This window comes from Zootoca vivipara, chromosome 2 (assembly GCF_965207765.1).
Source record: "Zootoca vivipara chromosome 2, rZooViv2.hap1.1, whole genome shotgun sequence".
In the NCBI taxonomy this organism is placed as follows: domain Eukaryota; kingdom Metazoa; phylum Chordata; class Lepidosauria; order Squamata; family Lacertidae; genus Zootoca; species Zootoca vivipara.
This window is the reverse complement of record NC_142584.1, coordinates 70220716-70248290: the sequence shown is the minus strand read 5'-3', so window position 1 is coordinate 70248290 and position 27575 is coordinate 70220716. Positions and strand designations below refer to the sequence as shown.

Here is a 27575-nt window from a genome sequence, read left to right as displayed (position 1 = left end):
GCACAGCATCATAGGTGCAAAGAAAAGGCTTGACTCACAATTCAACTGCGAGCAAAAATATATATATCAGGAGCTTTTTAAAGCTCCTCCAAGGGTAGTGTCCGTTCTTTTTTTGTTATTTTAAACAGTACACACTAATGATCATCTTTATCCCTGGATAAATGTAAACCAAAGATTAAAAATGACTCAAATGTCAAGCCCTGCATTCTCTGTCAAGAATATCTTGAAATATGGACTCAGAATAAATCATATTTATGGGGGGGAAGCTTGAAACTATCAGGCAGAGTTTAAAGGTGATGACTATGAACTTGCTCCAGCTATCCTGGATTTCAATCAGCTCTCTGGAAGTTAGGAACCCCCAACCCTTCTATTTCTGAACTATAGATATATTCTGCGGATTAGTCAGACAATGAACAAGAGAGGCCCTCTTTAATTAGATATTCTTGCCTTGCTTCCATTCCAAGGTAACTTAATTGTGTAAATTATAGCAAAGGTTTCATCTTGAATATGTAAGGTAGAAACTCATTGCAAGCAAACATCTTGGAAGTGACTGAGGTAGCAAGCATGTGCTATTTAAAATGCTCAAGTATTGCATATCCATTTAAACAAGGGCTGTTAATTCTGTATAATCAACAACTGCAGAGGGGAAATGTATCTGGTACGCCATATTTATGGAAAGGGATTCAGAGGAGATATAGCTAGCTCACATAACACTATTCATTGTTGCTTTAAATGTAACACTTTCAAATTGCTTTGTGGGCATTCTGCCACAACAGTTTTTAAAAACAAAATATTACATATATATTTGCCACTTCTTGTTATCTCTCCCTAAGAATAATTTGTTTAACATCCCTGCATGAGCTGCCACATTGTAAAGAGTCATATTATAGGAAGTGCAGAGCTAATTTGCATGCTGAACTACACTTCTTTCACTCTGCATTTACAATGTATTAAAATGCAAGAGAGTTATAGCTTAATCTCATTGAGAAAGCTTTGAATCATCTTAAACACTTAGGGTGTCTTGTATAAAATACCACCAGCCAGATAATTTGTGTGCTTCCATAGAGAAAGGCAGCACCCCAGCATTCTACTGATTGCAAAAAGGAAGGAGTTCTCATTATTTTCCAACTCATTAAAGAGGCCATCTACTCTATTCCATCTTCATTGGATGGAACACAGCTTGCAGTAGATCTAGAACCAGGAAATGTAGCCAGTAAGGGCTGGTTGAAACATCTCATCCCAACACATCATTGCCAGTGTTCCATGCATAATGCTTAAAATGATATTATCTGATATACCCATATCCTATGTGTGAGCAGTGTCATTTTACAACCCTGGCGGTGGTTTCTTTGGTGTTCAGACAAAGCACATATAGAGGCTCTTTCAATGGTGGAGAGCATTCTACCACACTGAGATAGTTCATTCGGTAGACGTAATCTCAGAGTTGTGGGTTTGAGCCCCATCCCGCGCAGAAGATTTCTGCATTGCAGGGGCATTGAACTAGATGACCCTCATGGTTCCTTCCAACTCTACAATTCTTTGATTCATAAAACTATAACCTGTGGCCATTCAATGACACTGAATGGTACAAAATTCAGGGCAGACGAAAGGAAGCAGCTTTTGAAACAGCACATAATTGCTATGGAATTTGCTCCCATAGGAGGTAGTGACAGCCACCAGTTTGGATGCCTTTTAAGGGGATTAGACAAATTCATGGAATATAAAGCCATAAATGGCTACTAGGCATGCTGCCACAGGCTTTCCACATGCAACTGGTTGGCCACTATGAAAACAGGATGCTGGACTAGATGTTATTATAGTAGAGATCTAACTGTAGATACCCTCCTCATAGACGTTTGGCTGGTGTCAGCATAAAACTAGCCCCCCCCCCCAAGCATTGAAGCATTGGCAGTTTATGGAAGTATCCACAGGATTGTTGGTTCTCCAACCTTATCTACACTTCCCATGTATTACTATGATTTAATGCACTGAACATGGTGTTTTAATTCATTTGTAAACCATCCCGGGGCCAAGGAAGATGATGGACGGAATAAAATGTTCCTTTAAAAATGCCCCATTTGGCTTCTTTTCCACTGTTAAGTATAATCCTCTATAATGATATCCAAGTGTCTCTGTGTCCAGTCCCTGTGTCCGTGGGATTGCGCTACTGCGCATGTGCCCCATGTTGGGATTTGGAGCGCAGAGAGTTTGGCCGGCCAGGCAGAACTCCTTCCAGCGCAACCACCCTCTCTCCTCCTGAATCCTGCAACATGGAGGAGGAGCAGTCGGGGGAGCAGATGAGACCGCTACTCACAACGGTAACTGAAACTGAGCGATGGGAAAAGGCGGGATGGAAGTTCGCGCGCGGTGGCGGCGGTTGTGCGCGGGTGAGAGGGAGAGAGGGAGGGGCGTGGAGGGAGGTGCTCATGCCCCTTTATCTCTCCCGCCTTTCCCCTGGGCTGAGGGCTCTGGCAGCCGTTGCCGCCGCCGCTGCGGCTCTTTGTGGGGGCGGAGTCCCGCCGGGCGCCTCTCTGGGCTCCCTCACTCCGTGACGGGGAAGTGGCGCTGCCGCCGCCAGTGGCAGGGGATTAATGCCCGAGGAGGCGACACAAAGCCAGGCCCTCTTTTCTTTCCGGTCTTGAGTCTCCCCCTCACACACACGCACAAACCGACAGGTGTCAGTCCTCTCTTTCTCTCTCTCGCCTCCCCTCAGCCCTCCCTTCCACTTCACACTTCCTCCCCCCCTTCATCTCCGCAGCCAAACACTACGAACAACAACAACAGGAGCAATAATGTTGTGACACGTGGATGGAATTAAAAAGGTTTACAGTACTGTACATGTAATAGCGGACTTGTAGTGGTAAAAGCATTTAACAAGTCTGTTTTTACAAATGTTTCAGCACATATGTTCTAGCACCCTTTAATTTAACGGGCTAAATGATACTAGTCATAAATAATTACAGCAAAACAAACATAATCTAAGCCAGGCATCCCCAAACTCCGGCCCTCCAGATGTTTTGGACTACAATTCCCATCATCCCTGACCACTGGTCCTCTTAGGTAGGGATCATGGGAGTTGTTTGGGGATGCCTGATCTATGCAGACAAGGAATCTTCTGTTGCTTTTTGCAATAGATATGGTTGGACAGTGTTCTCGAAGCTACGAACATGAGTTTGACCAAACTGCAGGAGGCAGTGCAAGACAGGAGTGCCTGGCGTGCTCTGGTCCATGGGGTCATTAAGAGTCGGACACAACTAAACGACTAAACAAAGGTGCTACTGGAAGGAATTTTTTTTATTTTTTGCGGGAGGCAGTGGAAGACAGGAGTGCCTGGCACGCTCTGGTCCATGGGGTCATGAAGAGTCGGACACGACTAAACAACAGCATGCCAACATGAACTCCTGTTTTCTGAGTGAAGGTTCTTATGTAGCTAAAAGGGCACCATCTACAAACAAGAGGGAGGAATGGGCAGGTTCGGGGTATCCCCAAGGTTTGCAGAAGAACAGAAAGTCTTTATGGAAAACACACTAAAGGGGTGGGATGAGGGAGAAGCAAAGTGAGCATGTTCTGTGGACACAAAATATTGGGAATGGAATGGAAAAATCTGAACAAGAACACTCCACATTGCAACACTTTATTGCAAGTTCCACTTGTAACTTGCTCAAAAGTTGGTTGCCAACACCCAGTTATCAGTGATGATAATTTCAGGATTCCAGCTTGTGCAAGTTACAGAAGAAGTATGATTCACTCAGGTTTCCTTTGCTGTTACTTGTCTACAATGTGTGAAGCCGCCTAAAGTCACCTTCTAAAAGTCATAGGTGGCCTGCTAGTTTGATAAGGGAAGTGGGGAAAGGGTTGAGGGTGTTCACTGGTGACTGGTTGCCACTGGGACTCATAGGCAAGGGAAGCAACAGGTGGTCAATGAGAGGTAGAGCCAACCAATCCTAGTTTTCTCCACATCCTCTCCCCTGCTGCATTCTAGATAGGCAACACTGAGACCAAGAAGGAGGAAGCTAACAATTACTACCTCCCTTGGGTTTCTTGTAAGTAAGAAGGCAGGTAAGTGAGGCTGGACTGCCAGCAGACAAAAGTTAGTGGGGCAGTGACCAAATGGGCCAACCTCCATAGGCCTGGTCTTTAACCTTCCCCACATACCATACCAAGGAAAACCACAAACATAAGGGGGCAGGGAGAATTAAAACACACCAGCTCCTGCAATTCTTCCCTGAATGAATTACCTTGGGTCTAACACATGAATGAACGATGCACACCCAACACACACATAGTGTGGTGCGATAGTTCAACATCCTATGACAGATCTTCAAATGTGCTGAAGCTGTAGAAAGGTACCTTGATCTTCCTAAGGCTCCAGCTAAGCTGTAAATCTGGGTGAACTTGTTTGAGTTTGTTGGCAGATTGGAAAATAACATAATAAAGGGAGCAGCCGCATGGCATGTTTTACAAAGACACCTTATGGTTTATACAGATTCTCCACCTCCCCCAATTCCTGCATTTCCACTTTGATGAGTTAGCATCAACTTGCTTGAACTCTCTTAAGCAATTCTTTTTTTACAAGGCAGCCAACGTCATAACTTTAAACATTTAACAATGCAAAACAGTTAATCAGTTAACTTGGGGTTATATCACTCACAGTAAACCCACTGAAATTAATGACCATGACCAAATTAGGTCCATTATTTTCAGTGTGTCTACTCTGTGTAGGACAAGCACTGGGCACAATCCTTCGATTAGAGCACGGTTCTGAGACCACCAAGGTTGCAGGTTCGATCTCCATATGGGACAGCTGCATATTCCTGTATTGCAGGGGGTTGTGCTAGATGATCCTTAGGGTTCCTTCCAACTCTACAATTCTATGATTCTAAGGTAATTTAACCCTCACACAACCATCTGCAAGCACCCACAGCACCACCAGAATATAGCATAATTAATAACATATCAAAGCCACAGGTTTAGGTGCTGCGCCAAAATCATAATGAACTGAAATAAGAAATACACTTTTACAGAAATGTATGTTGTCAGCCTTTGTAAGATACATTTTTAAAATACACCTAGGTAACTCCCCTGGAAGCCTTGTAAAGACTGGGATTTACTCCATTAGTCTCTCTATGGGAATTATCACCTAGCTGTAAGATACGTGTTTAGCATAATGGGAAGTGAGGAGTGTTTTGCAAATCATACACTATAGGAAACATGCATTTCTTACACATATATTATTTCCTTGCAGCCAAACGCTAATATGCATTTGTAGCCTTTAGTAAATTGCCAGGGATCTTGGACAGGGCACAGAAGAGTTCAGTCAATCATGGTTAGTCACACTACACTTCCTCCGCCATTTAAACTGGATTTCACCATGTTCATACCCATATGAAAGCTGTGGGAAGTTTTGTACTTTTAAGCATTTGAAATGTTTCACTCTTGATTTGACTCTATTATTCCTCTGGCAGGAGAGGCCATGCTGATCAGTATCAGACCAGCTATAACAAAATTTCTTGTTCTGCAACAAGTCATTAGCTCACAATATATTAGCTCCCTGAAAGGAAGAGTTTTGATCCCTCGCAATCAAAGGAGACTTCAAATATTCCATGAAACTACTGCTGAACTCATTATCGAGGGGCTGACTTCACTTGTCCTAATCATTATTAGTGCCAAAATACGACCTTTAAAAAAAATGCTTATCCATATTTTATTTCTTAGGTGTCTAACCACCAATTACATATTGAGCAAAGCTAAATAAAAACATATGAATACATTCTTCAAAGGAGCTATTTCAAGATCTGTAATATACAGTAAAAAGGTAAAGGTAAACGGACCCCTGACCGTTACATCGTGTCGCAGACGACTCTGGGGTTGCGGCGCTCATCTCGCTTTACTGGCCGAGGGAGCCAGTGTTTGTCCACAGACAGTTCTGATGTGGCCAGCATGACTAAGCCGCTTCTGGTGAACCAGAGCAGTGCATGGAAAACGCTGTTTACCCTCCCACCGGAGCAGTACCTATTTATCTACTTGCACTTTGACGTGCTTTCGAACTGCTAGGTTGGCAGGAGCAGGGACCGAGCAATGGGAGCTCACCCCAAACTGCCGACCTTCTGATCGGCAAGCCCTAGGCTCTGTGGTTTAGACCACAGCACCACCCGTGTTTCCTGCAATACAGTAGCTTCCTGTAATACATATTGCTGAGTCTGTAACCTCTTCAATATGCTACTTTCATGTGTCCTGGAGTAATAGGGGATTGCCTATTATGTGTATGATCCAGTTTAATGATTTGTTTTGTTTCCTGCAAATCAAATCCTTTAATATTGCCTCAGGGAACCACTGGCAGGGCTAAAAATGCAACTGTTCACTTGGTCCCAACAAATAATGTCATTTGAAGCAATAGAAAGACCCACTGCCCCAGCTTGCTAAATCTGATTAATATGTCCCTTTTATTATTTATATTATTTTATCAGAACCAATAAGTGGGACCCCCTGCACACCACGCAATGAAACACACCTTACTCTAATGCACCTCTCACCCAGTCATTAAATACTGTGAATTATAATTCAGTGTATTCAATATCTGATAGACATTGTATTTTCCAAATAAGGAGAGAGTGGGGAAAGGAGATTTTATATGCACATGAAAGTGCTAACCACACAAAAGCAGCCTGCTCTGAGCTCCCACCGAGTCATGTTAAAGAGACCAAGGTAACAGGAAGAGGCGACATAAGAAGCAGTATGATCCCTTGAACATCATGTTGGCCTGGATGGCATGAACTAGCCATGCTTATCCTCCTGTCCTTTTAATTACATGCATTCCTTCCACTTGGAAATGCTGCCTTTAAGTAGTTTGGCTTACGAGCAAGAAAACCAGTTTGGGTTTTCTAGATTAAGCCAGCAGTGTGTGTGGCATTTCAATCGAATGGAAACAAAGTTGACAGCACTTCTAAGAAGTGCATAGATAATTGCTATGCCAAGCGGGGCAAATCAAACCACTTAACACTTTAGGAAAATAACCAAAGCCACAGTTAAAGCTCCTGCAATGTTTTTGGGGAAGCCACATTTTATATTCCCAGACTAAAATTATTAGTGAGCATTTTAAAGCGGTTCCTCTAACAGGAACTATACAAAACAACATGGACCTCCCAATTACAATGTGCAGTGGTTGAGTGACGTGTGGCTCTGTGGTTGTGTGTTTCAGTCCATTAAAAACCTTTTGCATCAAGTACTTAAGTAAAAAAAGAAAAAAATCTTTCTATTGAGCAGTCTGTCCAGATACAGACTGTTCTGATTTGGTTCCCACAGTGAAGGAAAGCTTTTTGGCAAAGAGAAGCCATCTGCCAAGTCCAGAAAAGCCTTGATGGGGAGAGTTTGGTGATGTTGGAAGCCTACTGTGAAACAGAATTCCCAGAAACAGAAACCACCTTGGACCTCAGAGCATCGGTGCAGATTATCTGGGTTGTGAGTGCCCATGCATCTTTCGCAAATAAATGGATTTTCCCCACCTCTACTTTCTGAATACAAAGAGGAAAACACAAAATGAAAGCCTTTATATTTTATTGTGTATTGAGTGTTCCTTCCTACTTATAACTATCTGGGATTGTTAAGATTAGCTCAAATGATAGTGCTGGGACTATTTTAAAGTTGTGATTGTTTTTAAAAATAAAATCATTGCATATATAATCCTTTCAAGAGGGTATGAATAAGACATTGAGAAAGGCTACTTGCTCTCTCAGCAATGCCCTGACAATTATGAACATTCTTCTTGGCTTCTCTTTTTAGTCATTAAAGATTGAAATTTAGTAGGTCTAGACAAGTCATTTTGTGACCCTGGCCAGTATCCAAGGTCAGCAAGGTCCCACATCTACTAAGAGGTGTCACATCCCAGCAAGGGGACCACCGACAAGAGCCTGCCGCCCTTGCTTGTCCATCCACCTCTCACTCTGCTCCGGACAATAGTGGTGGTGATAAAGTGGAGCAGTAGATGCCACACTGCCTGCTTGCTGGTCTTTGCCTGGCGGGCAAGCAAGCAGATTCACCAAGGAAGTGGGGGAAGGGGTGTGTCTTATTTAGTTTAAAATATCTATCAAACACTCACATTATAAAGTATCAGACTAGTGCACAGAAAACCAAAGATAAGTGCAAAAAATATACAGTACACAAAAAGTAATAGTGCAACACCAGAAGATGGTCAGTGGACAACAATCTAATATTTCATTCAGAAAAGGTTTAGGTAAATAAAAAGGCCTGGAGCATGCGTCTGAAAGAGTAGATGGTTGGCACGTGCCTCATCTCAAATGGTAATGAATTCCACATTTAAGGGGCTACAATATTCAAAGCTCTACCAGTGGTGGACTGCAAGATGAACAGTAGGAACACTTGGTGCCACCAGGAAGTCCTCTACCATGGAACACATTGGCTAGGGAGAGATGTAAGGGGAGAGGTGGCTTCTTAAGTAGCCTGGACCCAAATTGTTCAGGGAGTTGAAAATAAGTAACAGCACCTTGAACCTGGCCTGGTAACATATAGGCAGCCAGTGCAGCTGGTTTGATAAAGGTGTACTGTGTTGATGATAGCATCCTTAAAACAACGTTTTGAGTAACTGCAGCTTCCAGACCAACTCAAGGGCAGTCACACAGAAACTGCATTGCAGTAGTCAAGCCTTGAGTAGACAAATGCATGGACCACTACGGCCAGATTGTCACTGTCCAAGAACGGCTACAGCTGGGGTTCCAGCTGGAACTAATGGAACCTTTAGTGACAGAGATGAAACTGATGAGATGGCCTTTAGTGACAGAGATGAAAACCCCACACTATGAACCTGTGTCTTCAAAGGGAGTGAAATACTGTCCGGACAAGGCAAGTGCCAAATTTCCCAGACCCAGGAACCACCCAGTGGGGTCTGCACCTTGCCAGGATTTAGCCTCGGTTTATTGGCCCTTACCCAGCCTCCCACCACATCCAGGCACCAGTTCAGGACTTATTCACAATTCAATTGTTACAGAGAAATAGCAGTGAGTGTCAGCAGCATACTGAATACATCATGCTCCAAATCTCGCAATGGCTTCATAGATGTTAAATAGCACTGGGAACAAAATAGTGCCCTGTGACATCTCACAACTTAACAGTCAGGGTGCTGACACAGAGTCACTCATGCTACTCTCTGCAACCAGCCCTACAGGTGAGAGCAGAACCACTGAAAAATGCTGCCTCCAACCCCCAACTCACAGAACTGATCCAGGAGAATACCATGGTCAACAGCATCTGAAGGGCCTTACAAAACCTGGAGTGAACACCGAATTTCAGCATTCTGTATGCTCACACGGGTCCAGAGGAAACAGCTGCAATTAGAATATGGATTAACTGGATCTCCCAACCCTGCCGCTAACTGTAGATGTCAACATTGAGTTGGAGTTAGTGCCACGGAAGCACATTTCTCTTCCAATATTATTGTTGATACACAATTAGAAACAATATCAATATGTATAGACAAGGCTCCCAGGTGTGGCAGAAATTGATCAGAAACAAGACCTTTGCTATGCCAAGACAGTTTTCAGAAATCATGAGCATCTTAAGTTTTGAATAGGCAAACTGAATGAAAAACCTACACTGACTAGAATACACATTTTGAAACAAATCTTCTTTTAACATAACCACTACTAACACACCTGTCAGAGACGCTGATGCGGCTACTCTAGAGTAACGACTCCTCGCAGCATAGTCCTTTTAGACTTTTATTAAGTGCTGATTATTTACAGTGCTCAGAGCGATCTATATACATGCTTTCGGTCAGGTGTCAGTACCTCCGAATGGAGGTTGGCGCGTTTTCTTCCAGCAAAGAAGCTTGGGGAGACCCAGCCTCTTCCCCCGACGTTTTTTGCGCAATTCCGGAGTCGGGGGGATTGGCCTTCCCCCCCGCCTTCCCCCTTCCTGTCCCACCTGGGTCAGTGGCTCCGCAACCTTGCCTGAGCCTCGGACACCACTTCCTGATTCTCTGCTGGAGGCAGAGCTCTCCCTGCTCTCCCCAGCGCTTGGGGATGGGCTGGACCTTACGATGGGAGGGACCTCTCGGTATCCCCTGTCCCTCACAACACCCAATTGACTTATTCCATGCTAAAGATGCTCTTAATTTCACTTGTGAAAAATGTCACCAAAATTCTAGTTTGTTTAATACAGTGAGGGATCTATAAGAACTAGTTAGGAGAATGAATGAATATGTGAACATTTATGGTTAACGGCAAATAAACTGAGGCCAGATAAGAGTATGGGCAATCAGCTTCTTGCTGTAATAAACATAAAGAAAGTAATTGATCAGCATTTCTCTGTGAAGAATAATGATACTATCACCATGTTGTATATTATATAAAATATGGGAAGGAAGGAGAGGGAGAGAGGGAAAGGATTGCACTACAAATCACTGAAGGGTACATGGCAGAAGGAATGTGCTTTGCTTAATACTTAACACACTGTGTGCAGGGAATTGCTTTGTGTGTAGCATCCCATTGTGTAAAACCCTCCCCTCCAGTTGACAGTATGACGTGGTACAGTTTAGGTACAGTGTTACCTCCTCAGCTGCTGTTTTGAGAACCAGGCTTCAGCCTCTCTGTAGAGATCCAGCTCAACAGTCTCTTAACACTGCAATCTTACTCTCAAGTTCCACTGAGCAACAGTACTTATTCCAAATAAGTTCATATGCTACATGGGATCGCAGCCTAGATGTTACAGTTGCACGCAGAGCCTTGAAACAGAGCAGCATTTCTAATTGTGAAATTGTGACTGAATGAGCTTGCAAAGAGCCCAAAAATAAATACAGGGCAGCAGGGGTAACCAACATGGTGCAAAAACATATTGATGGCCTCACACTGGCTATTCCTGATCTAGGGTATTCATTCAGGTGAAAATAATGCTTGTGTCACCCATGCTTGTGTATTCTTATGCATGCGCTTTCAGGAAAAAGCCCAGCTGAGCTCAGTTGGACATGCTTCCTGGTGAAGGTGTCTAAATGGCGATGTCAGTGAACAGACTCACCTTATACACGTTTCCTCAAAAGCAAGACCCTCTGTGTTCAAAAGGTCTTATTCCCAAGTATAAGATCGAAGCCTTAAATTTGCTTCTCTGGGTACAAAAGGGCAGATTATGTACTACAGATGTCTATACCAATCTGCAGTAGTATTTGTCTGAAGAATGAGGAGCTTTAAAAACATCAAGGAAACACATGTGAAAAGGTGCCTCAGCACGCATGGAGACTTGGTTAACATCTTTGCACATCAAGTCCAGCCTGCAGCATAATCAGGTAACACAATATTGATGTGACATTCAGTTGCATCAACTTGCACGTACAATGGGCTAAGCGCATATATATAAAAAGGCACATCCGCACTACTGCACTTGAGGCAGATCTTAAGGGACTTACCCTACAAACCTATACATGTCTACTGAGGAAAATGTTTCATTTTTTCAGTGGTGCTTCCTTCCAGGTAGGTGTGCAAAACAAACAAACAACCCAGCAGTTTCAGGCTGCAACCATATCCAAACCTACTAGGGAGTAAGCTTCATTGAACACAAAGGTAATTCTGAGTAAGGATAGCACTGTGAATATATCAGCTACTTACTCTTGATTTAGCAAAGACAAGGCAGTGTCAAGTATGATGGTGTCCTGGACAAGATGCCCTCCAATGCCCCCCTGGTGGCCACCTGAACCAAGCTTACCAGAGGATGGATGGGGAGAAATGACAAAAGAGATGGCAGCCAGCAGCAATGAGAGTAGCACAGCTCCTACCGCCTGACAATCCCTTAACCCAGTGCTGTAAAGAGAAGCACTAGGCAAAGCAACCCCAGGTGGTACTGCCACTGATACCATCTTCCTAACAGCCAACAGGCTTCTTCCCCACCACCTCATATCCTCCAAAACTTTGCTCATGGAATAATGGGGACACCTGCAGAGGAGTGTGCAATTTCATGCCTCCCCTCCAGGCCCAGCTAAAAATGTAAGAAGAGTCTTATTTGATCAGGCTGATGTCCTACCTAGCCCAGCATTCAGTTCTCACAGCAGCTAACCAGATGACAAGTGGAAGTCTACAAGCAAGACACAAGCACAACAGTTCTCTCCTATTCATGAGAGCTCTCCCACTCATGATCTGGTATTTAGAGGCATATCGCCTTGGATAAGGGAGATAACATACAGCTATCATGACTAGGAGCCATCCAGGCAAACCAGTATATTCCGCTGCAGTTACACTTCTTGCTTGCTTACATATATATGGCCACTTAGCCATATAATTTATTCAAGGTTATATTAGGCTAGAGTATTCGCCACCCTCTGATTTCATTCTCAGCATCCTTAACTGCCCGGAAGGTTCTGGCCTAGCTTGTTAGTCACGACCTTGTTTTGTCATTAGTGTCAGTTCCATAAGTATAATAAATGCAGCATATAATTGGATGTTTACTCTTTCAACAATTAATGCAACTTAATTATTCTAATCATCATCTGCTGAAAACATTTTTGGCATTTTTTTAAAAAACAAAACAACTCTGTTAAACATTCCATCAGTGCTCCCCCAAAAGTGCTTTAAAGTATAGCAGTGGATTAACACTCATCCCTGCAGTGGAAATTACCACAATATTAACTATGTATGAAATATATATGCAATCTTGAAGCAGCATTTGTTACACTGCACCAATGAAAATGACTGGAAGTTCTAATAGAATAAAAACGTAACATGTCGTTAAATAAAACAGGGTGCTAATGGACAGGGGTCGTTGAGTCTCGGTACTACTGGTCTTGTTGTCAAGTCCACATTAAAGTGTAGTTGGAAATGGATTTTTTGAGTTTCCATCTCAGATCTCTTGCACTGCTAAACTCAATAACTCAGGCAACATTTTCCTGGTTCACCACAGTGTAGCATCATCAGCATTCAAATCACTATCTGACTCACCGGCCGAGTGGGGTGGGGTGGGGGGGACTAGAGAGAGAAGAGAAGGAAGCATATTTCAGCCCACGCAAAGCAGCAAAAGAATTTCACAATTAGTAATTTAAAACACTAATTCAGGGACTACTTCAAAAAGCTTTAAAGGTTTGGAACAACTAGGCCCTCAATAAGGTTTCGCTCCATGCAATTTAGAGGTTTCTAATTCAGATTCTTCAGGAGCGTCTAGGCTGCCGCAGCACAGAGCACAACGCTTGTCTTTAGCCTCCTCCAAATAAGGAGAAACAACAGCTACTTACCTTTAAAGCACATTTCCGCCCTGTCGCCTTGTGAAAGCACTCCATTACTTTGCCATTAATGCCAAGGCCCAGCACCCGCTTAGAGATTTTGTAGTCATCTGTGACTGCATGTTTCTTTATTTCCCCCTTGACAGGGACAGCTCCAGCAGGCAAAGGTCTTGTGTTGCTTTTGCTGTCCTCCTGCCCCTCGGGTGGGGGTCCCTGCTGACTCTCGCCTTGTTCCATGGTAGGCAGAAGTAACAAATTCAGAAAAAGAAGTGGCCAGCCCAGCCCAGCCTCACATTCACCGTCTTCCGCAAGGTACCTCCATCAAGTACGCCAGGACAAATATTTCAAGGAGCCTGGATCCATTTCCTAGGATTCCACTAAAGGATCACCTAAAAAAAATAAAAAAAAGTGAACAGGCATTTTTGTTGATTATAAAAAGCATAAGAACATAAGCCCTGCTTTGTTAGATCAAAGTCCCTTTTAGTCCAGCATCCTGTTTCTCAGAGTGGCCAGCCAGATGTTTATGGGAAGCCCTCAGGGAGGACATGAGTACAGCAATACTCTCTCACTGTTATTCTCCACCAGCTGGTATCCAGAAACAAGTTGCCTCCAATCAAGAGTGGCCAGGTGCAGACAAGGATAGGGTTCCTGCACCTTCAATTGTTGTATAAAAGAGTGTGTGGCTTACTAGACGTAGCCTCTACTAACCAAATAAACTGCACTAACTGTAATCCTGGCGTGGCTTACTAGGGGTAGCTTCTACTTACCAAATACACTGCAGTAACCCTGCCCTCTTTTTCACCTTATCACCCTACACTGATCCTGGCGGTAGTTTGTATCAGGACTAGTAACCATCAATAGGAGAATGATGGGCAGTTTTTCATACCAATTCCTCACCAGGTTCTGTAGTAGTAGGCCATGTGGCTTATGGAAAGCAAGCAAAACAATTCACATAGTAACTTCATGGCACAACATGACTGCAGCAATTAGTTTGACCTGAAGCTGCCAACGTTTTACACTGGAAGGATGTGTGTGCTTTTAACAGTTGTACAACACACAAATTCAGCATGTGAAGTCCTAGCTTTCACTATGTTCCATGCAAGAAACAGTGCTATTGTTGAATTCCTAACTACTGTGCATTTGCTAAACTTTTGTAAAATAAAAAGTAACATTAGCAAGGTATGACTGCATTCCTTAACTTGCATTTAAAGCATAATAAATAGATAGATAGTTAGTTAGATAGATAGATAGATAGATAGATAGACACATAGCTTTCAAACTTATAGAAAGGCTCATCTCAGACCCCCTGAATGTTGGGATATTTGAGTGGGCCAACACTAAAAACTGGTGAATTTTCTCCATGAGGATAGAAAAACAAGGGAAGAACCCACATGATACTGTTTTTAGACAGTGGTGCTTTGCAGGCGACATATTTTGTTTTATTTTACTTATATGCCATTGTTGTTAGTTACCATGGGTGTCTAAGGCAGGACATATACTTAGTAAACAGGACATTTACTTAGTAAACATTATATCTGCAAGTTAGATCAGAGTAATGTCCCACAGAGTAGCAAAATAATGGCATAACCAATCCAGCCACCATAGTACCAAATTAACATTTAAATACTTCCTGTTCAGCTTCCAATGTTGGTGCTATTCTGATTGGAGAAGATATTACCTGAGAATGTCCCAAGATCCCAGCAGGCATGGGAAAACTGGGTTGGGAAACTGAAGGAGATTCTTAAATCTTGTGGAAATATCCACATACTCTTACTTTTAACACATATCTTCCATTTAATTTTGGCTACAAGTATTCTGAAGGGACGTGGGTGGCGCTGTGGGTTAAACCACAGAGCCTAGGGCTTGCCAATCAAAAGGTCAGCAGTTCGAATCCCTACGACGGGGTGAGCTCCCGTTGCTCGGTCCCTGCTCCTGCCAACCCAGCAGTTCAAAAGCACATCAAAGTGCAAGTAGATAAATAGGTACCGCTCCGGCGGGAAGGTAAGCGACGTTTCCGTGCGCTGCTCTGGTTTGCCAAAAGTGGCTTTGTCATGCTGGCCATATGACCCGGAAGCTGTACGCTGGCTCCCTCTGCCAGTAAAGTGAGATGAGCGCCACAACCCCAGGGTCGTCCGCAACTGGACCTAATGGTCAGGGGTCCCTTTACAAGTATTCTGCATGAAGAAACTGAAGGGCCATGGAAAGGACTGGGCTTTAGTATTAAAGGTGAATGAACCCTCTCCTTTCTTTCACTGGGGCCACCCCAAACAGCTGTCTTTAAATACATGGGTGGGGAACCTTGGGACTTCCATATGTTGTTGTGACTCCCAACTCCCATCAGCCAAAGCCAGCTTGGCCATTAGCCAGGAGTAGTGAGAGTTGTAGTCCAACAACCTCTGGAGGGCCATAAGTTCCCCACACCTGGGCTAGACAACCCCAAGTTATGGGGAGAAATCCACTCACTCTCTGAAAACAAACGAGGCAGAAGGTTACCTGTTTGTCTAAGTAAGCAAATGTGTAGGCGGCTTCAATAAGTTGCCAGGTTGAAAGCTGGTAAACTCTCTTCATCTCTTTTCTGAGATGTGTAGTGGAGAGTTCCCCCAATTGCTGCTTTCCATCATCTCAGATCACACGGATGGAAAAAGCTTCACTTGATTAATTTTTTTGTTTTTTTGTTTTTTTTGTTTCTAGGCAGCTCCCGTTTAAAGAAATGGAAACCCCTTCAATGTCTAAACTGACAACACTCAACTTCACAGCTACACAGTAGGTGAATAATTCCAGTACAGGAATGGTACCATGCCAAGCAGCTCACCTGTGCGCGAAGGAAGGTCAGGGAACAGTGCTGGCTCAACAACGAGATGAGGGGAACCATCTGGATTACTTAACACAGGCACTCCCAAACTGCGGCCCTCCAGATGTTTTGGCCTACAACTCCCTAGCTAAGAGGACCAGTGGTCAGGGATGATGGGAATTGAGGGCCGAAGTTTGGGGATGCCTGACTTAACACATTGAAAGAGTGGTGGGACAGGCAATAGCTTTCCTCGCCTATCCTCCTTCAAAGACAGAGCCAGGAAAGCTCATCACTGTGGCTGTGCTAGGGAGGTAGCACTGATGACAGTAGCAGCACAGCATGCACACACATGTGACACATATCCAGAGGAGGGCAACATGTTTGGGATCTGACTGTTCATTCATCCGCATGTCTTGGCTGGGTAAGCTATTGGCAGCTGCTGAGATATCTATCTGCCTGCCCACCCCAGTATGCCAGCCACCTAGGGTGCCCACCCACCAGGAGGCAGCAGCAGAATAATAATGTGATCCCTAATCCAAATTGTTCCCCACATCTGATGATGAGGCCAGCATTGCTCTTTGACCTGTCTCTACTCACAGGTGAGCTACTTGGTATGGTACCCTTTCCAGAGAGGCAGTGTTGAGGACTGCAACCCCACTGGGTCACCTTGGGGCAGTCATCCACGGTCTCTCAGCCTAACCTACTTCACAAGGGGATTAAATGGGAAGGGGGAAAGCCACGGATGCTGCCATATGCTCCTTGGGGGAAAGGTGAGTTCGTTCTGTGCCTTGAAGCTACCGGCACCTGAAGGGAGGCAGAAAGAAAAGTGGGGAGGGGGAAGAGATTAAGGCTGCAAGCCTGACTCCACCTACCTGGGAGCAAGCACTTCTGATTAGTCATTGTTAGGACTGCAGCCTTAAATAGTAAAGTTTCTAGGACTAGATGATTAAAGTATATGAGAAGTTGTTGTTTTAAAATTTTAGTATGAGTTGTTGGGAGTTGAGACTGTGTTCAAGATTCTGCTCCTTCCTTGGGATTTCTAAATTAAATCTCTAGTGTGCGTGTATGTAAATGGGTGCAAACAGTTCAGGCACCATGCAATAAACAGGTGGCCATTTTACATCCTTACTTTGAGCTGCTTATAAACATAGTACCATTTGTTCCTAGGGCCTTACATTTATTCCACCACGAAACCCAAGGCAGTACACACGTGTCTTCCATCTGGGCACCGACCAGACCGAGCAAAGTTGTGTCCTCCTCATGTGCCCGGAGACCATACAGGAGAAAAAAAACGGTGGTGGTGGACGACATCTCCAACAATTTTATTTCTCCCAATATCCACACGAGGTTAGGTTAGAGACTGAGAGGAGGCGACCGGTGGAGAAAGCGGGAGGGGAGGGGTAGCACCATCTACTGGGAAGCCCCAGGTACAAATATGTCCTGGCCTGCCTGGCACTGTCACGGAGAAAAGTAGTTCTCAAGGCAAAGAGTCCTCCAACCCACCGAAGTCGCAAAGCCCGAGGAAAGGAGGTTTCCTCAGGTGAGCGGCCAAGGTGGGGGCGGAGGAAGAGAGAACAAAAGCGTGGGAGCGGAGCAGTTGGAGAAGCGCAAGGCGAGAGATGCCGGTGGCGGGGGGGGGGGTGTTGTTGTATTACCTGCGTTAAGCGCATGCTCCTCACAGGTGGTCGCTCTGTTGCTGCTCCATCAAACGAGCGGCGCGGAAGGAGGGGCGGGGATGGGGACCAGCAGCCGCGCAGCGCCTCGCCACCTCCGCGGCCCAGCCGAGGCTTTTCCTCGAGCCGCGTAGGGCAGACTTGGGCGGCCGCTCATGTGACTCCCCGGCCCAACCCGGTCCCGGCAGAGGCACCCGCCGGGGAGGAAGGAGGGAGGGGCATGCGGGAGTGGTGCGGAGAGGGGTGGGGGGGTGGGGGAGAAGAGCACGTGCTGCGGGACACCTGGCGGGGGCGCCGCTGGTGGCGGCGGTGGCAGGTGGGCGGGAGGACGGAGCCCGGGCAGCGCGAGCCGGGGCAAGACCAATGTGGAAGGCAAGGAGCGGAGGAGCTCAACCTCGGCTCGGCTGCCGCTTCGCTTACTGCAAAAAGGGCAGCCAAGGAAACGGCGGCTCGGCCGGAAGCAAAGAACCAGGAGTTCCCCGTTGACCCAAATGTGCGGGGGGGGGGAGCTGCGTTCAAAAGAAGGCGCGCGAAATGGGGCCGAAGCTCCCCCCCTTTTTTCTTCTTCTTCCTTTAAGCACATGTCTGAAAAGGGCCTGGCCTAGGGAGAAAGCTCCCCTTTGCTCTTCACGCTGTCGTGGTGAATCTCGCTACTGTCTCCGGCTGCTTTGTTTCGCGGTGACGCTCCTTCTCCGTGGCGGAGTTTGCGCTGAGAACAAAGAGCCTCGCGGGAGGGAGAAGGAGCAGCGGCACCCTCGAGAGCAAAGTCTGCAACTGCACCCACACGCTCCGAGGGCTTATCTTTTTATTCGTTTTAAAGGGGACAACTGGAAAGTGGGGTGGGGGCAGGAGGAGAGAGAAGGGAACCGCGAAGCGATTTCATGGGCCACGCTCAGCGAAGAAGTAGGGGGCGGGCTATTTACAACAACCCTCTTATTATTCTGTAGCTTTGGGTTCACGCAAACAACACGATTGTCTACAGCGCGCTGCGCCGATGGTAGCAGGGCGACACCTGCTGGTGGGAAGCGGGCCCGGCCAGTAATATGCCGGAAGGCAAGCAAGCAAGATGGTGACACTTTCACATTTCAAAGCTGTGTCGACGGCGCGTCTTTCTCCTCCGTTATTTTGAAAAGCGAGGAAAGAGCGGTGTGCTCCGGACACAATAGTTGACACCCAACGGACGTCCTAGGAGCCAAGGCTGGCTTTCCTTGGGGTTGGGGGTGAGGTGGGCAGGATGGTCATTTGCTCCCTGCTGCTTCAAATTCAAAGAGAGCCCCCAAACCAGGCACTTGTTAATGTTTCGGCGTTTGACAAGTTTCTCAACTAGTTTTGACGTGCATGGAACTGAATTGTGAAAGACTCAGGCGGGGGCTTCCTGGCCTGGTTCATTGCCTGTGGTGAAATGGGAAAGCGATGCTTCACCCTGCAGCCGCACCTCCAACACTCCTTCCCCACCAGAGAAGCAGAGGCAGTATTTACTTCCAGGTTCCAGCAAGATCAAACTGGAAGCTGCTTTCTCCCATAGAGGGGGTGGGTGGGACTGCCACTTCTCACATCTCTGGGAGCTGGGTGGGGGGGGCACCTGTGGTGTGGTGCCAGAGAGCATCTACAGCAGCACTGCGGGTGCCCCTCATTGCCAGAGAAGTGGGAAGAGATGGCAGCACTGACTTTTGGGTTCTGTTGAGATGTCGCTGGAAGCTGCTTTTCTGGTGGTGGCGGCGGCCTTGATGGCTTTGCTTCTCTAGCAATGCAGGGCGGCGGCGGGGGGGGGGGCATCCACAGTGGTGCCAGAGAAGTGGTGGCAGCAGCGAGAGCTCCCCAGGACCCCCTGCCACTGCTGCTTCTCTGGCCACAATGCCGATGAGTGGAGCATCCATGGGGAGCTGCCCCAGTGGGGTTTCGCTGCCTGAGTTATGGGTTTGCTGGCCCTGCAATCAGAGTGGCAAAGTCAACAATATATATACAGTATTGTTGTTATTAACTAATAAAGGCTTTGTCTTAATAGGCTTAATCAACTGTGACATTCTCCCTCAAGAATTCATACATTTGATAACTAAATTAATAATCCCATTATGTCTCTATCTTTTCAGCAGGCAAATATAGACATGATTCACCTTCATGTCCAAACTCATGTTCAAACTTCACCTCCAAACTTTGTAGTTCTGAATGTCCTGGTTATGAATGTCCTATATTTTTTCACGATTTCAAACCTGCTCCCCTAATCCCTTAATTCAAAATTTGGGGCAAGCAGGTTTAGTGACTGGCCCAAGACCACACAGAATGCATAATGGCAGATTAGGGCTATAATCCTCAATCTCCCAGCTCCTGGTATATTTTCATTTTATCCACATTCTGGAAAGAAGGCATGGAAGTGAATAAACTGAGAAGGAAATAAATCTTTTCACATAGGTCTGGAAGTGTAGGGAGTGTTTGTTAACAGTCCTGTGTGACAAGACTAACCAATTCAGACTACAATTCTGTACACATCAGGGAACAATCCTTGTGGAATTCAGTGGGACTTGCTTCTGAGTTATTTATGGTTACAGTGGCATGAGCCCACACTAGAAATTGTGACAGCAAGGACTCCTTAAGTATTAATAAAACTGCAATGTTAAAAGTTCCCACTACAGTCGTACCTCTGGATACGTAAACTTCGGGATGCGAACGCGGCAAACCTGGAAGTATTTTTCCGGGTTTTGCCATGCGCAGAAGTGCTAAACCGCGCCACGCACATGTGCAGAAGTGCTCCTCCGGTTGCAAATTCCTCAGGATGCAGCCGGAACTCCGGAATGGATCCCTTTCTCAACTGGAGGTACCACTGTATTTTTTTGTAAAGGAAGAGGATGGGGAGAAAACCAGAAAAGGTGGAGACCACACAATTTTTCTCCCAGCAGAAAAGCAGCTTTAACAGCAGGGACCACTTTTGAACCAAAGTGACACACTTCAAATGCAGAACAACTTGGTCAGGTTCCTGTGACCTCATTGGCTATATCCCTGTGAACACCACGGGCTAGGGGCCTTAAAAGCTGCAAGTGGCCTGGGCCTCTGAGAAGGCCTGAGCACAACAGCTCTTTGCATTTCCAATACAGGATACAAATTTTGCCAAGCCCCAGATTGTTTTGTATTGTGTTAGGGTACAAAATGTTTGTATCCTTGTACTGTTCTTTAAAAGCAAAACCTCATCCGTTTAACTGACTTTTGAACCAGCTTGGCATGCTACTTGGTTAATGGAAAGGGACAGAGAGATTTGAGATAATAAACTCTGCTCTGTCAGTCAACCAATTGATCAATCTAGTCAGGGCCATCTTAGGGATATCCAGCGCCGTGGTACAAAATCCCTCCAGCGCCCCCCCCACTTGCTAGGCGCCGTTGGAACGGCGGCTAGCAAGCCTACTGTTGCGAGGGGATGTGGCGGGAACCGCGCACCGAAAGGAGCCCTTTCGGGCGCTGCTCCCACCGCGTCCCCTCACCTGGGTGGGCTTGCTAGGTGCCGTTGGAACGGCGGCTAGCAAGCCTACTGTTGCGAGGGGATGTGGCGGGAACCGCGCACCGAAAGGCGCCCTTTCGGGTGCTGCTGCCACCGTGTCCCCTCGCCTGGGTGGGCTTGCTAGGTGCCGTTGGAACGGCGGCTAGCAAGCCTACTGTTGCGAGGGGATGTGGCGGGAACCGCGCACCGAAAGGAGCTCTTTCGGGCGCTGCTGCCACCGCGTCCCCTCGCCTGGGTGGGCTTGCTAGGTGCCGTTGGAATGGCGGCTAGCAAGCCTGCTGTTGCGAGGGGACGTGGCAGGAACCGCACCGAAAGGAGCCCTTTCGGGGGCTGCTCCCGCCACCCCGAACATGAGCAGCGTGCGGGGCTGCTGGGCGCCCCAGCCCAGTGCCCCTGATGGGGAGGCGCCCTGGCGCACCGCACCACTAAGCCAAATGGAAAGGACAGCCCTGAATCTAGTAACTGATCCTAAAAGCCACAGTTGCAGAATATCGAATATCGATACATCCCCAGAGAGCCTTTCTGTGCCTCCCCTACCCCAGCGGAATCCTCTCTGCTTGTCTAGACCTGCTGGTAACCTCTGCCCTCCCTCTGTTCCTCCCTAGATGCAGAAAAGGCCACTGGAGATTAATTGGAGTGTTGTTTTTCATCTCTAACGAAGCCATTAACCAGTTAGTTATACTGATTAATCAAGACATGCTTTCAGTTTGAGGCAAAAATAATGTGCAGAAATTTGTTGGGGTGTGTGTTAAATGCTCAGTGAAGACATAAAAGTTACCGTTTCCACAGCAACTGTCCATCAGCGCTGATAAGATTTTTACATGGTAGTAAAATGTTCAGCTTCTAATGTTCAGCATGTTAACTTCACAAGCGAACAAATGATGCTACATTTTTATCAGAACAAGGAGGGCCAACGAAGATGTTATATGTTGTCTCATGCACATGAATGTATGTTAATATTAGGGCATTTCCCCAGTACTCATAATTCCACTTCAATGGGGAGGAGATGAGAGGAAAAGCAAACTGTGTGTGACAGATGTTAATGTTGCTTAATGCACTAATGGGAGAGGCACTAAGACACTGATAATGAGAGCAGCATAAAACCCCATTGGGAATTCAATTAAATGCCTTGGGGATCAAACCGGATTTTACATTCTGCACATCAGCAGCTATATGGGTTAGGGCAGAAGTTACAAGTACTAATGAATCCTCTTTCCTTAAAATACAAGATGAGCACTCGCTTAGGTTACTAGAATCATTCTGTTAGAACTGGGGGGGGAAATGAAAACCCTGTACAGATGAAGGAAAATTTGGTATGTCCAAGCTGTGAGAGGATCCCTATTATATCTGTAATCTTTGCACAAAAAGAAGAAAGTGTGATGTGTCCTTTTCTGTTGGAATGCTGCAGCAGTAGGAGAAACTGGGGAAACCCAGCCGGATGGGTGGAGTACAAATAATAAATTTATTATTATTATTGTTGTTGTTGTTGTTGTTGTTGTTGTTGTTATCTATTTCAAGGCAACTCTTAATACTAGAGCCTTCTCACATCATTTGTGAATGTGAGGTGTTAATACTTAGGTCAGTGATTTACCTTGATAATTCACAATTATTATTAATAGCTTCATTTTTATACTGCTTTATATTTTTAAGGGGGGAAAAATCTCAGTGGTTTACAACACATTAAAACATCAAATAAAAAGATCCAGAATAAAACATTACTAAAGGAAATCAAATACAAAGTATACATTGAAAGCAACGTAATTAATAGGAAATTAACATACGATCTTAAAGATTTCAAAACATTACAAAGGATGTAAACCACAGAATGCACATTTATCACATGATGATGAGGAACCATTAGTGAGCACTGTTTGGGTTTGATCAACCAGCTACAAATCCACCTAACTAGCCTCATCCAGGCCATATTTTACCAGTTTCTCCACATAAATATGGAGTACTTAAAAAAAACAACCTGATTGAAATCAAGATACACTGCACCCACAGCATTCCCCTGATCCACCAAGCTTGTAACTCGTATCAAAAAAAGAAACGAGATTCATCTGGCATGACTTGTTTTTGAGAAACTCATTCTGGGTCTTAGTAGTCACAGCATCCTTTTCTAAGTGCTCACAGATCAACTTTAATTATCTGTTCCAATACCTTTCTTGGTACTGTATTAACATCAAGTTGACTGGTCAGTAGTTCTCTGGGTTTTCTCCCCCCCCCTTTGTAGATGGAGACAACATTTGTCAAGCTCCAGTCTGCAGGGACCTCACCTGTTCTTCAATAATTCTCAAGGATTTTAGACAGAGGTTTAGTACCCTTGGGTGCAGCTCATCAGACCCTGGAGATTTGAATTCATTTAAAGTAGCTAGGTGTTCCCTTACCACCTCTTTTCCTATCTATGATCACTAGGTTGGGCACATCTTTCCTTTTGGGTGAAGACACAGGCAAAGAAAGTGTCAAGCAGTTCTGCCTTCTGTCTGTCACCCAACAGCATTTCTCTGCCTTCTCCATGCGGGTTTTCATGGGGAAAGCTCAGACATGGAGCTTGAAAGCATGGGCCTGTAACTGGGAAAAGCAAGGCAAAAGGCAAGAATGGATAAGCCTTTAGTTAAACTATGGAATTCACTTCCACCAGATGTGATGGCCTCCAGCTTAGACAGCTTTAGAAGAGGATTAGACAAATTCATGGAGAACAAGGTTCTCCATTCCTAGTCAAGATAGCTGTATATTCCACAATCAGAAGAACCATGTCTCTGAATACCAGTTGCTGGAGAGCAATAGGAGCAAAGAGCAATTGAACTGGTGTCCTGCTTGTGGTCTTCCCAAAGGCACCTGGTTAGCCACTGTGAGGAACAAGTTGTTGGACTAAATAAGTCTTTGTTCTGATCCAGCAGGACTCTATTTATGTTAATATATTCATTTTAACATGGGATGAAGCCCAGATATTCCTGCTGTTGGTTTTGTACCAGAGAACTCACAGAAAAACCCTTGAGATAAATGTGAGATTGAAGTCAATTCTTCTCAGTAAAATATATTCCTCAGATGAGCACAAAGTCCTTACAGCATATTGCAAGGCTAGTACATTTTTCTTATCTCTATTAAGGTCAAAGATCCAGTTTCTAATACTTCACCTATTACTACTGCCTTTTTATACTGGTGAATAATATTGTACATTTAGTATATAATAAATAGGAGGTATACAAATGTAAATGAGTATTCACAGTTGCTTGTATAATTTTGGTCTGCTCATATGAAGTCCTACCCCTTAAAACTGATGCTGTTAATTTTCTTTCCCCTGCCGTATTGAATTCAAACTTGCTTCTTATATGTCCCTTACTGACTTCTTGGATTTTCCCATTATGCGGGGGGTAGTAGGGTGGGGAGTTCAATCTGCACATCAGGTTTCAATTGCAAGAGCATATAACAGGATCAGCTAACATGTGACTTGCTAGATTTTGTTGGATTCTAGCCCCAATGATCAGGCAAGATGGGGCTGTAGTCCATTCTGGGATAATACCTGGATGTTCTCAGTAGCTGAGTTGCATACGTGCTTGTTAAGCCCCCCCAAAAAAACTGCAGGGGGGAACTGCTGCAAAATCTTACCAGGAAATGGATAAACAGTGCTAACTTTGATTGCAACCAGGGGAAGTTTCTTTGGTGGCATGGCCAACCTTCAGCCCTCCCCCTGCATCATAGGAACCAATTCCTAGGGGCCAAAGTCCCTTCATCCCCCCTTAAAATCTTTGAGGGGCAAAGATGATAGGCATTGCCATTCAAATGGTGTGTATGTGCCACGTATTGTGATCGACTATGGGGGGTGGGGCTTACCTGGTTTCCCCAATATTTTATTCAAGTTGGCACCTGCATCCCCAATCCATCTATCCATTGTTTTCTTTTGTGTAGATGCTCTATTCTCTGAGCCAGTTAACTTTCCTGCCCTGCTTGTTCTTGCAGTAACAAAAGTCCTAGGTCAGAAATTCCTTTGAGTTAGCAATTAACCATTGCCACTTGGGAACAGAGAGAAGACTAGTCTGGTTCCTTCGGCTGTATTTGCTTGCACCTCATAGGAGTATTCCCCAAATAGTGATGTGACCTCAATTCCAGATCTCAGATCTTCCTTTAGATATATGTTTATTGTGATAAAAATCAAACCCTTTGTAATTTCCTTTGTGCTCATAGTGATTCAAAGAGCTAAGGATTCCTGTGAGACAGGGATGAAGGATATGTTGATGGACTCGTAGGAGTTGTGAGTGCCATAGGATCTTTTCACTCATTTGAATTATATTTATTGATGTTCGCTTTTTTATTTTATTTTTTTGAAGTTTTGGAAAGTAGAAGTGCCCAGAAGGCGAAAGTTCCCTTTCTTCTTTAATCTTTCATGAGTCTGGAAATTAAATATTAATTTAAAGTTTATTTTGCTAAAGGCCCTTATTTGACAACTTCCAAACTTTAAATCAGTTCCCCTTAACTGTGTTAGTAGCTTATCACATTCTAGCTTTTGTGGCATACAGTAGTTCTTTGAGTCTTGATTCACAGGTAACCATGATATGTAATCTGTTTGTTTGAATGTCTGGCCCTAGCTCAGCAGCCCATGGGTTGTCCTCTGGCAGCAAACCATGTTGAGAAGCCTTGGTTTGCTGTTGGCTAATGAACATAGGCTTGTGTGAACTATTGTTTGATACTATGTCTGAATCCAACAGCCTTGTGTATCGCTGGTTTGTTTAGCCATCCCACTCCAGACACTTGCCAAGCTTCAAAGTCATGAAGCAAGATCAAGCTTTGGAGGAACAAGCAGAAGACAGAATCAGGATTCAAGATGACCTTAACAGATTGGAGAACTGGGCCCATACTAACAAAATGAATTTCAGTAGGGACAAATGTAAGGTTCTACTCTTAGGCACTCTGAGTGCTCACTGGAAGGACAGATCGTGAAGCTGAAGCTCCAATACTTTGGCCACCTTATGAGAAAAGAAGACTACCTGGAAAAGACCCTGATGTTGGGAAAGATTGAGGGCACAAGGAGAAGGGGACGATAGAGGATGAGATGGTTGGACAGTGTTTTCGAAGCTACGAACATGAGTCTGACGAAACTGCGGGAGGCAGTGGAAGACAGGCGTGCCTGGCGTGCTCTGGTCCATGGGGTCACAAAGAGTCGGACATGACTACACGACTAAACGACTAAACAACAACAACAACTCTTAGGCAGGAAGAATCAGCTGTACAAATATAAGATGGGGGAGGACACTTGGCTTGCTAGTAGTACATGTGAAAAAGATCTAGGGGTCTTAGTAGACCGCAAACTTAAAATGAGTGAACAGTGCAATGCAGCAACAAGAAAAGGTTAAGAAGAGAAGGTTAAGGGGTGATATGATAGCCATGTTCAAATATATAAAAGGATGTCATATAGAGGAGGGAGAAAGGTTGTTTTCTGCTGCTCCAGAGAAGCGGACACGGAGCAATGGATTCAAGCTACAAGAATGGATTCAAGCTACTGTTAGGAAGCACTTCCTGACAGTAAGAGCTGTTCAACAGTGGAATTTGCTGCCAAGAAGTGTGGTGGAGTCTCCTTCTTTGGAGGTCTTTAAGCAGAGGCTTGGCAGCCATATGTCAAGAATGCTTTGATGGTGTTTCCTGCTTGGCAGGGGGTTGGACTGGATGGCCCTTGTGGTCTCTTCCAACTCTATGATTCTATTCTATGATTCTATGAAAAAGCTAATGCTATTATAGGCTGCACCAACAGAGGTACTATTACTTCAAGAGAAGTAATAGTACCACTCTATTATGCCTTGGTTAGACCATACCTATAGTACTGTGTCCACTTCTGGGCACTACAATTTAAAAAGGGTATCGCCAAGCTGGTATATGTGCAGAGGAGGGGAACCAATATGATAAAGGGGCTGGAAACCAAGCCTTATGAGGAATGGTTGAGGGATCTGGGTATGTTTAGCCTGGATAAGAGAGGAGATATGATAGCCATTTTCAAATATCTAAAGGGCCCTCATATGGAAGATGGAGCAAGCTTGTTTTCTCCTATTTTGGAGAATAGGACTTCTCCTATTCTGGAGAAAACAATTGTTTAGAATGCTGGACTCCTTAGAACAGAAGCACACCTTCATGGGTGCCTGGCCTGTTGCAAAGTCTCTGCAGTTGCCACTTCCTCGCTTGTAAGATGTGCAGCTTAAGGGATGGAGTGTCACTTCCTCACTTCATGTATGTGGCCTGGCGGGTGGGCTGACTTGTATGCTGCAGTTGCCTTGCTTCTGTTGAGGCACAGAGTAGTGGATGGTTCATCACCTTGCTTCCTTGTTCAGGGAGTGCAGGGGGATGGATTGTGAGGAGTAACAAGTAACCGAAGGGGTTAACTGTGTACTGTGTAGCACCTGACCACTGAGGAAGATATCATGTTAC

General features: G+C 45.1%; 1 protein-coding gene across 1 annotated transcript in view; it reads right to left on the bottom strand.

Moving 5' to 3' along the window:
* MAPKAPK3 (MAPK activated protein kinase 3) overlaps nucleotides 1–17877 on the bottom strand; it is a 74920-nt gene extending 57043 nt beyond the window's left edge. The window contains exons 1-2 of the mRNA XM_035106063.3: nucleotides 17657–17877; nucleotides 13223–13599 (exon numbers count right to left, since the gene is read on the bottom strand). Of these exons, the coding sequence (XP_034961954.2) occupies nucleotides 13223–13447 (225 nt within the window). The 5' untranslated portion in view covers nucleotides 13448–13599; nucleotides 17657–17877. The remainder of the gene's footprint in view (nucleotides 1–13222; nucleotides 13600–17656) is intronic.
* Between the last annotated feature and the right edge of the window lie 9698 nt (nucleotides 17878–27575).